Genomic DNA, 12,488 nt, shown 5'->3' on the forward strand with positions numbered 1-12,488 from the left:
ACATGCATTTCTATGTAAAACTTTGATCCTCCATTGTGGCCCCCGCCCTACCCCCTGGGGTCATGATTTTAACAAACTTGAATCTACACTACATGAAGATGCTTCCATATAAATATGACTCATCATGGCTTTGCTGTTCTTGAGAAGAAGATTTTTCAAGATTTTTCCTATATATTTCTATGTAAAACTTTGATCCTCCATTGTGGCTCCGCCCTACCCCCGGGGGTCATGGTTTGTACAAACTTGAATCTACACTACCTGAGGATGCTTCCATATAAATATGACTCATCATGGCTTTGCTGTTCCTGAGAAGAAGATTTTTAAAGATTTTTTCTATATATTTCTATGTAAAACTTTGATCCTCCATTGTGGCCCCGCCCTACCCCCGGGGGTCATGATTTGAACAAGAGGCCCAAGGGCCTTAACGGTCACCTGAGTACAATACAACAATTTAGAGGTTCCCCGCCATAGGACCTGAATCATGAACCCAGGGGCCATGAATTTAAAGCTTGAGCACTCATTACACTGATAAATGAAGCTTTGTTGCCCAACAGCAAGAAAAATAGTATGATTAGTTTCAACAAAATAATTGGTCTAGTATCTATCTGCCCCCCCCCCCCCCCCATTTATCACTATTCCCATGCAGACTATTAACAAAATGTCTATTATTTAACCCCATATTATTCCTTCTCACAATGGCCTCTCTTGGCCGTTGAAGAACATTTAAAAAGATAAGTTATTTTTGTCTCATTTTTATTCATCTATTATTTCCAAGTCATTAAAACTATGAAAGTACTTTTTTTATTATACAATAAATTTTCTTGCATAATTCTCTTATTCTATTAAGCTTTCAAATACATTATGTTAATTGATTAATTATCAAAGGTGAATGGCAAAGGGAAATAACTTTGCTCAGTAGAATACAAGTTAATAGAGCCCTGGCCAGGACCAGAAAAGTTGACTAAATGGTCCAGGTGTTCAAAATTCTGGTAAAAATACCCTTGCATATTAAAACTTTTACTCTGTTTGCCTTGAACATCAAGAGAAGCATAGACGATTTTCAAAGAAATGCATTTTCACCATATTATTAAATAAATAAAGCCCCATCCTTACACCACAACATCTGACCCATTGGCCACGAACTCACAATTCTGGAAGAAGCACCCTTTCTCATCATAACTATGCACTTGTTTCTTTAGTTTATAACCAGTAGTTGATAAAAAATTTTGAAAGAAATTATGCATTTTCACTATATACATGTAATCAATAGAGCTCTCTCTCCACCCCCCACCCCCCCAGAACCCCTGACCCAGGGGCCATGAATTTCACAATTTTGGAAGAGGCATTCTTGCTCATCATAACTATGTACTGAGTTACTTTATTTAATATCAAGGAGAGATAAGAAGATTTTCAAATAATTAATGCATTTTCAATATATAATCAATAGAGCCCCGCCCTAACACCAGAACCCCTGACCCAGGGGCCATGAAATTCACAATTTTGGAAGAGGCACTCTTGTTCACCATAACTATGTACTAAGTTACTTTATTTAATACCCAGGAGCAGAGAAGAAGATTTTCAAAGAATTAATGCCTTTTCCCTATATTAAATCAATAGAGCCCCGCCCTAACACCAGAACCCCTGACCCTGGGGCCATGAAATTCACAATTTTGGAAGAGGCACTCTTGCTCATCATAACTATGTACTTAGTATAACTATGTACTTAGTTACTTTATTTAATACCCAGGAGCAGAGAAGAAGATTTTCAAAGAATTGATGCCTTTTCCCTATATTAAATCAATAGAGCCCCGCCCTAACACCAGAACCCCTGACCCTGGGGCCATGAAATTCACAATTTTGGAAGAGGCACTCTTGCTCATCATAACTATGTACTTAGTTACTTTATTTAATACCCAGGAGCAGAGAAGAAGATTTTCAAAGAATTCATGCAATTTCACTATATAATCAATAGAGCCCCGCACTAACACCAGAACCCCTGACTCTGGGGCCATGAAATTCACAATTTTGGATGAGGCACTCTTGCTCACCATAACTATGTACTTAGTTACTTTATTTAATACCCAGGAGCAGAGAAGAAGATTTACAAAGAATTCATGCATTTTCACTACATAATCAATAGGGCCCCACACTAACACCAGAACCCCTGACCCTGGGGCCATGAAATTCACAATTTTGGATGAGGCACTCTTGCTCTTCATAACTATGTACTTAGTTACTTTATTTAATACCCAGGAGCAGAGAAGAAGATTTTCAAAGAAATAATGCACTTTCACTATATGATTTATATAGCCCCACCCTAGCGTCAGAACCCCTGACCCTGGGGCCATGAATTTCACAATTTTGGTAGAGGGCTCAATGCTTATTACTATGATGCCAACAGTTTGACTGCTTGATGTCCAGGAGTAAAGAAGAAGATTTTTAAAGATTGCATTATTTTCAGTGGTTTTAGCCCCACCCCTCAGGTCCCAGGGGGGCAGGGACCATGAAATTCAAAATTTTTGTTCCCCTTCACCCATAGATGCTATATGCCAAATTTGGTTGAAATTGGTTAAGCGTTTTCAGAGAAGAAGCTAAAAATGTTCAAAATGTTAACACACGACGCACACCGCACGATGCACGACGCACGCCGACGGACGAGAACGGATAGCAATAGGTCACCTGAGTGACTCAGGTGACCTAACAAAATTGAATGTACACTACCTGAGGATGCTTCCACATGACTTTCATCTTTCCTGGCCCTATGGCTCTTGAAAAGAAGATTTTTAAATGTTGACATTATTTTTTCACTAATTCCTAATTATCTCCCCTTGAAAGAGGGTGTGGCCCTTTCATTTGAACAAACTTGAATCCCCTTTACCCAAGGATACTTTGTAGCAAGTTTGGTTGAAATTGGCCCAGTGGTTCTTGAGAAGAAGTCGAAAATGTGAAAAGTTTACAGACAGACAGACGGACGCCGGACAAAATGTGATCAGAAAAGCTCACTTGAGCTTTCAGCTCAGGTGAGCTAAAAACAAAATTAGCTGACAGACAAAGCAATGTTGCCCAAGAATTTCAAAAATCTGGTAAAAATACCCTTGCTTATTGTAGTGTGCTAGACCTGAGTGATCTCCTTGGGATCATACTTGGTTTTCCCAAGCCTTAGAGGGATGATAATGAATGCAAAATATACAAATACAATGAGCACTTGCCCATTATATAAGGTATTCAATATACCGATACGTCACTTGCCTAGTGCTACAATTCAGTACATGGCTATACATTGTATAACTTTGCTATTTGCCACTTGTCACTAATTAAAACAAGTCACCTTGGCCCTCTGTGATTCTTTGTTTTCTTTGATAAAGTATAAAACAACTTTATCGAGTCTCTTGTCAACCTTGATTTTACCTGATAAAAAGTCATCCACTGTCAGACAGATCACCTCATTTTAAACACACTGTGTACAAATTCAACTTTTGATATTAAATATATTAATAATCTTTATGTCAATCTTTTATATTGATTTTCGGGCAAGAATCTGACTTTGAGCATGCTTTGCTCATTTAAACCAAACATTCATTTTTATTTTGTTTCTATAAATATAATATTCTTTCTTGTATTCTCATTCAATCGAATAACCTGTTAATTTAAAATTATATACAAGGATTTCTTGATTAACACAATCTAGCAAAGGGGAATAACTCTCATTTGCCTCACTTATTACAATTGTGTACTAGTGTCTGCCTCCTAGATACTCAGGAGCAAAGAAAGGGAACATTTACTTATCATAATATTTAATACATTTACATTGATATCATTGCATTTAGTTTGTTTGCTAAGTAATCAGAGGTAGAGGAGAAGATTTTCAAAGCATTAATGCATTTTTACTAATTAATCAATAGAACCCCGCCCAAACACAAGAACCCCTGACCCAGGGGCCATGAAATTCACAATTTTAGAAAAGGCACTCTTCATCGTCATAACTATGTACCTAGTTCATTGGCTTAATACCCAGGAGCAGAGGAGAAGATTTTTGAAGAATTAATGCATTTTCACTATGTAACCTTTGGAGCCCCTCCCTAACACCAGAACCCCTCACCCTGGGGCCATGAATTTCACAATTTTGGTAGAGGGCTCAATGTTGATTACAATCATGCCAACAGTTTGACTGCTTGATGTCCAGGAGTAAAGAAGAAGATTTTTAAAAATTGCATTAAATTTAGTGGTTTAGGCCCCACCCCTCAGGCCCCAGGGGGGCAGGGACCATGAAATTCACAAATTTTGTTTCCCTTCACCCATAGATGCTATATGCCAAAATTGGTTAAAATTGGTTAAAATTGGTTAAATGGTTTCAGAGAAGAAGCTGAAAATGTTCAATTGTTAATGCACGTCGCACTACGCATGACGCACTCCAACGGATGAAAACAGATACATGTAGCAATAGGTCACCTGAGTAAACTCAGGTGACCTAAAAAGAGATCCATGGGCCTTGATGGTCACCTGAGTATCACAAGGTTCTCAGACTACGACACTATAGCCCCACATGGAACTAGAACTCTGCACTAATGTGACAAAATCTTAATTTAGTGAGTACTCTTTCAGAATCATGCAACTCGCCTGCTTAAGTTCAGGACTTAGGAAGAAGCAACTTAACTTACCCCCAACCTTGGGCCTGATCCCTGGACAAGGGAGACATGAAATTAATCATTTTTGTAAAGTGCTAATTGCCCATTATGTTCATGCAAATAATTTGCTTGTTATATGCTTATGAGTAAAGATTAAGTGAAGATTAAAAAAAAATATAATGCATTTTCAATAAATGGCCAACTAAGTCCCACCCTGAAGCCTGAACCCTTGGGCCATGAATTTCACTGTTTTGATGAAGAGTTCATTCATAATTAAAATCTTGCCAACAGTTTGCCTGTTAGAGCCCTTGAGTAATGATAAAGAAGATTGTATTAATTTTGATGGTTTTGACCCACTCCTCTGGCCCCAGGGAGGCAGAGATCATGGAATTCATAATTTTTGTTCCCTTGGCTCATAGATGCTTTACACTGTTACACCAAAATGGGTTGAAAAATAGGTGAACATTTTCAACAAATTATATGGTTCTTCTTTTTTCTGTTCATAAAATACCAGGAATTTCCATTATGGTGTCAATGAAATTTTCCTGTACTTCACATTAAAAAAAACTTTATTTTGGTATCATTTTTGACTTGTTTTCTTTAAGTCCATGCAATACCTAAGATACCAGTTTTATTATTTGAATACTTTGCAGCATTATTTCATGGAAGATTTGAATGTGTCAAGGAATGTATTATTTTACTTGCGCAATTGTGAAAAAAAAATTTTGCCATTTTATAGTGGTTTCTTTTTTGATATTTCATTGAAAGAAAACACCTACATACTTAATTTTCTGCAATGCCATGTTTTTCTTCAAATATATATCTTTGGATTGGTCATGAAAAAATTGATTCCAATATGAAAAAGCATTGCAAATTAAATGGAATTTGGAAATCTGTAGACACTTTTTAATTACTTGATCTTTTCCTGAAGCTTTTATAACTAAAAAAAATCCTCTTGGAAACAGAGTATTTGGGGTTACACCAATTTATCTCTTTTTCTTGACAATTTGAAGATTTTTCTCAAGATTTATATTAATATCCCTCGACAGTGTTTGACATATTTCTTTAAATTTCAGGGTGTTTCAGTAAGGTTTTGTTTTCAGCCAACAGCCCTGAGCATCAACTTTTAATTTCATCTGTGTCTAGCATTTTATTCTTTTATTATGTTTATGGAAGCATAGGATAACATTCAATGATCATTTTACATGGGAATATACATAGGCAAGGACACCTATAACAGGTAGTAGGGAATCATATTCCAGCAATTTTTGAAGTACATACATAAATACTTAATTGATAGTAGTAATTATTGAATCTTGCTAAAAAATAAATTCAATAAATATTTGTTTGTATAAATTGCTTTTATTTCTAATTGCTTTAAGTTTTCAAAAAATCTAAAACAGGTTAAACTTCGTTTTATTGTGTTTCACACTTACATGAGAGTGTTAAGGATAAAAACTACTCATGACAACTTATGCCAAAAAATAAAAAAATAAAAAAATGATAATCACAAAGAAACTGCATGGCAAATGAGTTTTTCTTTTATGTATATTTAGCTTATACACAAATTTTATACACTTCTTGCTGAATTCATTTCATTTATACACTTCTTGCTGAATTCATTTCAAAGTTTATCTGTAGTTACTTTTAATATGTTTCTTATATTAATAAGTTTCTCTTGATACTAAATCACACACTGTGAACTATTCCATTGATGAGTATATTTCTGTAAACATTTTTCTGTGAATAGGGTGTGAGAGTGTGAAGGGGGGGGGGGGCATTTTATTACTTTTCATGTCAAAAGCTGGTCTGAAAGTTGCTTAATTGCTTTAGGACAGAAAATGAATACAGGTAGAATATAATAAACTAGACATTATTGAGATGGTGACCATCTCAAAGGGCCCCGTTCTTAGCGAAGGACACTAGGAAGAGAGACCTTTATCCACAGGCACTGTACCCTTTAGGGGAAGTTTGAGCCTGGGGGTAATGGGAGAAATTATGCTCTAGAAAAGAATTTTATGGCAATTTGTTATAACCTTGACCACTAGCTAACTTAGAAACTTCGCTCAAGCTGGACACTGGAAACCCTCTACCCAAGAGCACTCTACATGTGAAGTTTTAACCTGACTGGGCCAAAGTGAGAGAAAATATGCTCTGGACAAGGGTTTTATTGAGAGGTTTTATGACCTTGACATGATCAAGGAAATTGGTTCAAGGTCATGTCACACCCTTTACCCACTGGCTTGACTGGGCCAAGGAGAGAGAAAATATGCTTGGGACAAATGAAATTGGACAGACAGACAGCAGAAAAGATGGATGGACGACAGACTGACCATTATGGGGCACCCACAGAAAGGGGCCCTAAAAATTTTAGGGAGGAAATTTAAAGGTTAACGTTGCATATGACAGGAAGTCGCTAAATACATGTGGTGGCTATGACAGGCTTGACTGTAAAGGAACTCTTCTTCTCAATAACAGAAAAGCTATAATAATAGACGACCAGTCATAAGAGTTAAACTCTCTTTGTCAGTGCAATGTTCATTTTTCTCACTATATCCTTTCTTTCCTTTGTAACTTCCCTGAAAATATTTTAAACCTTCAAACGCTTTCAGACTATTTTATACAGTTCCTGTACTGCCAATTATGAGGCATGAAAGAAAACATACTCAGTGTATTCTACTTGTGTAGCAAGTTTTCTTTAAATTGGGCCAAAACTGTTGGAGTAGTGTTTTTAAAGAATTTCTCAAAAAAAACTGTAGGAACAGTATACATAGCATTTCTGAAAGAATTTCACAGAAATTTCTATTTTTAATAACCATGACACTGCTTAATATCAAAAGCTGATCCATAAAATTATATATCTTATTGTTGTCAATTTATCAAGTTATATGTGCATTTATAGCATTTTGAATAAAATTCTTTAATTAATTCTATTATTAGTAACCATAGCAACACTGTTTCTCAAATCAAAATCAGATGAATAGAATTATATGTATGTTGGGGTAGTCAACTCAGCAAGTATACTATTAACAACAAGTATATATTATAATATTATTGAAATCATTTTCCCTTACCTTTTGGTCTTGTGTCAGTGAGTTTTTGGTCCATTCCATTATGTTTAACTTCATGGTCTTTAGATATCTGTAAAATGCATGCATTAAAATAGTTAAAGTACTGTGAACAATTGCACTGTTTCGCTGCCTACCTACAGGTCAATTTTCAAAAGTTGTCATAATTGAATTTTATTCTTTATTTTTTTTTTTGGATATTTACCGGTATATTTACGGGTATATGGAAAAAAAAAAAAAGAATTTTGAATTAATTTGAAAAAAAAAAGAGAGATAGTTCTATTTTTTTGGTAAATTTTACAAATTTCTCTTCAGAAATCAATGGAAAAAGGATATTTTCAAAACATATTTCCCAGGGAAATGTTTCACAGGGGAACACATCTTTACAGACCAAAACACTGCAAAAATGACCATTTTATGATCATTTCAAATATATTCAAAACTACAAAATTTAAATTAATTAATTTGATATAATTGATTTTATATAAGTTACACATAATGAAATATTGTGGCCATTTATCCAAATCCATGAATATTTTTAAATGTGGTTCCCTTTAAAGTCTGATTTTAATGGACAAAATGCTATACCCCCTTTTCAAAAAGAGTTGTCATCAAGAGCAAAAATTTAATTGACTCTGGTATTGGAATTAATTGATCAATTATTAATTAATAATACTATTTATTAATAATTGTATATATATAATTATCAATTACTAATGAAACCTAAGTTGCATTAAAAAAAACTATATTATTTAGCAAAATTGCCAAAAGTTTAATTATATCCATGTAAAATGTAGGTGGGAATCTTGAGTTTCCATGAACAGTTCTTTCACACTTTGTGAAAATCAATTCATCTATATTAGGACTTTAAAAACATAGTACATGTATATTCTTAGTACTACTTGACAGAATTCAAATACGCAGTATATTAAAAACCTCAAAATACTGTAAACTAATTATAACATATGAATTTTTTTTATCAAATATAAGCCAATTTAAAATCTGCAACAAGTGATAGAGGTTTCCTGTTACAGAAATCTTTGTATATTATTTTTGCAGTTATTAATAAACATGAGCTGGAATTTCGTGTCAATCTCACACACATTTCTCACAAACATTTACAGTATGCCTTCTGTAGTCATATCTGTTTCTAGGCACACAGTTTCCTAAAACCATATATATTATGTTTTGGTCAGACCTGACTCAAGAATGCTAGTGAATAAAATTTTTAGATGACCCCACATTTATCATGCTAGATGTGAGCTAGTAATTTATAATTATCCTCCCATTTAACATTAATCAATGATGTATAATCATAGGCTTCTAGCTGAGAATAAAATGATGTGTACAAAGAGAACAATATAAAACACTGAAGATTTATATATTTATGCTAACCTCTCAAGTAATATGGAATACATACATGTATACCACATCTTTCCTTTAATTTCACACATTCTTGTTTTATTTTGAGTTTTGGGAATATAATTTTAAACTTCTCAGTAAAAATTTCTACAAAAGTGTAGTGTATTTTAGGGCTATTTCACATTTCACCTAAGAGGTTCTCTAATACATCATCAACAACACTTTGATCTACAGACCCATTGTGAATGGCTGCATGTGATATAAGTGTGGTAAACTGTACAGTATGAAATATTACTATTTCTGTGTAATTCATGAGTGTGGTTATAACTGTGCAATCCTTACTGGTTCAAAAGTTCGTCTGTGATAAGAGTGTGGTTATAACTGCAATATCATATCTTACTGGTTCTATAGCTCATCTATCATGTGATATAAGTGTAGTTTACTATGTAATATCGTATCTTACTGATTCTATAGTTCATCTATCATGTGATATGAGTGTTGTTAACTGTGCAATATCATATCTTACTGGTTCTATAAGTTCATCTATCATGTGATAAGAGTGTGGTTAACTATGCAATATCATATCTTACTGGTTCTATAAGTTCATCTATCATGTGATATGAGTGTTGTTAACTGTGCAATATCATATCTTACTGGTTCTATAAGTTCATCTATCATGTGATATGAGTGTTGTTAACTATGCAATATCATATCTTACTGGTTCTATAAGTTCATCTATCATGTGATATGAGTGTTGTTAACTGTGCAATATCAAATATTACTGGGTCTATAGTTTATCTATCATGTGATATGAGTGTAGTTTACTGTGCAATATCATATCTTACTGGTTCTATAAGTTCATCTATCATGTGATATGAGTGTTGTTAACTGTGCAATATCAAATATTACTGGTTCTATAGTTTATCTATCATGTGATATGAGTGTAGTTTACTGTGCAATATCAATCCTTACTAGTTCTATAGTTCATCTATCATGTGATATGAGTTTTGTTAACTGTGCAATATCAAATATTACTGGTTCTATAGTTCATCTATCATGTGATATAAATGTAGTTTACTGTGCAATATCAAATCTTACTGGTTCTATAGCTCATCTATCATCTGATAAATGTGTGGTTTGCTGTGTAATATCAAATCTTACGGGTTCTATAGCTCATCTATTATGTGATATGTATGCAATGTCAAATCTAACTGATTCTATAGTTCATCTATCATGTGATATGAGTGTGGTTTACTGTGCAGTATCAAATTTTACTGGTTCTATAGTTCATCTATCATGTGATAAGAGTGTGGTTAACTGTGCAATATCATATCTTACTGGTTCTATAGTTCATCTATCATGTGATAAGAGTGTAGTTTACTGTGCAACATCAAATCTTACTGGTTCTGTAGTTCATCTACAGCAGTGGTCTCTAACAAGGGACCAAATTCTTTGGTGTCAAAGTCCAAAGCTGGATGTCTCATAAGTTCAGGTGAACTGGAAAAAGAATATTAGATATATATGAATCAATCTGTTCCACACATTCTCCACTTACATCTTATCTTATTAACTGGGTAATTACTGCTGATCACAAATTTTTGTGACACCTTATTTTGATGGGGTAGTCATTTGATACTCATAAATGTAAGCAAAATATAATTCACAAATTTTGATTACTGCTGTATAATTATATCTTTAATAACACATATTTTCTCGAGAAAGAAATTTTTGTAAGCAGACAATCTTGCCTAATTACACAAAAATTAACTCATTTTGAATAAATGTGACTTACAGTACTATATATTTTCTTTTTACAATCAGTTAAAAGATTGTCTCACTAAAACTATTTAGATATATACTTGTTGAAAACTAGGAGCTATGGTTAAACATAGGAGTTATACATGCACATGAACTCCCCTGTTTTTAATTCCATGGTGTAAGACATCTAAAAATTCCTCAACTTCCAAATGCACTTGGCCAATGAAAGTTTCCATGTGTAAGCCAGATTCAAATTTCTCATAACCTAAAACTTGCCATTATTCAACAATTAAACCTTAAAGATTATAGCTGCTAAAAGAGCTTTTACTTGGAGTGTATTTGTGACAGCAGGAGGCAAGCTGCATTGAATGCTAGCACGAGTAATTGAATACCGTATAAGTGGAATACAGTTTAACTTCAATATCTCGAACAATGATATCTCGAATACCATGGATATGTGGAAGTGATTTGGAAGTCCCAACCCCTTATTCTTGAAGTATTTTACCCTGGATATCTCGAATCCTCAGATATCTTGAAGTTTTTTCTCGGTCCCATTGAGTCTGAGATAACGAGGTTTGACTTATTCAGCAAGACACAAATTTAGCAATTTATTCCTAACAGTTGGTATATATTTTTAGTGAGAAATAATTTTAGTGATTTTATGATGTCAATCAAGATATGTATAACAACCAATACAGAATAAATTGTTAGCGATGTTCAATTTTGCAATTTCAAAACCCCAAAATTGGATCCTTGCTAAAAATTCTGCTTATTAAGTATCTAATATTAAGTGGCTAGATAGATATCTAGTATTTAGTGGCTGGCTAAATATCAAATTTAAAGTGGCTAGATAGATATTTATTACTTAGTGGCTGGCTAAATATTGAATACAAAGTAGCTAGATAGATATATAGTACTTAGTGGCTGACAAAATACCTAGAAGGCTAGAACTAAGTGACTAAATTGATATTTAGTACTTAATGGCTGGCTAAATATCTAGAACTAAATGATTAGAAAATAAGTGGCTAGATATATTTCTGGTACTAAGTGATTGATTTAAAAATATCTAGTACTAAGTGGCTAGATATCTAGTACTTTGTGGCTGGTTAAATATTTAATGCTAATTAAGTGACTAAATAGATATCTAGTACTTAGTGGCTGGCTAAATATCTAGTATTAAGGGGCTAGATAGATATTTTGTACTCAGTAGCTGGCTAAATATCTAGAACTAAGTGGCTAGATAGATATCTGGTATCTAGCTGCTGGCTAAATATATAAAACCTAAGTGGCTAGAGAGATATCTAGTTCTTAGTGGCTGGCTAAATATCTAGTACTTAGTGGCTGGCTAAATATCTAGTACTCAGTGGCTTATTTAGCCACTATAATCTTAACCCAGCCTTGATCTTTCACCTACATATATGTACACCACAAGCAGAGTCTTAAACATGAATGCATCATCATATGTATCCCCAGAGTCAACATTTATTCAAGTCTGGCCAATATATTCAGAAGTCAGTAAAACTCAGTTATAGCAAAATTCTGGAGACCTGCGAATTTACTTTGCTATATCCTTAATTCGTTATATCCGTATAACGAATTCGTCAAAGTATGCTTAGCAAAATTGTTATATCATTTTTTTCCTTTAAGCATGACTACCAAATGTATTCAGGGAAGT

General features: G+C 33.8%; 1 protein-coding gene across 2 annotated transcripts in view; it reads right to left on the minus strand.

Annotated features, from left to right (window-relative positions):
* The window catches only part of LOC133191161 (exocyst complex component 3-like), a 70,333-nt gene that overhangs the window by 32,710 nt on the left and 25,135 nt on the right, over positions 1 to 12,488 (minus strand). For both annotated transcript variants that reach the window (XM_061326871.1, XM_061326870.1), the window contains exons 13-14: positions 10,457 to 10,552; positions 7,700 to 7,766 (exon numbers count right to left, since the gene is read on the minus strand). In XM_061326871.1, coding sequence (XP_061182855.1) covers positions 7,700 to 7,766; positions 10,457 to 10,552 — 163 coding nt within the window. The remainder of the gene's footprint in view (positions 1 to 7,699; positions 7,767 to 10,456; positions 10,553 to 12,488) is intronic.

Source organism: Saccostrea echinata, unplaced genomic scaffold (assembly GCF_033153115.1).
Source record: "Saccostrea echinata isolate AGI-Se365-2 ecotype Australia unplaced genomic scaffold, CSIRO_AGI_Sech_v1 ptg000023l, whole genome shotgun sequence".
Lineage (NCBI taxonomy): Eukaryota > Metazoa > Mollusca > Bivalvia > Ostreida > Ostreidae > Saccostrea > Saccostrea echinata.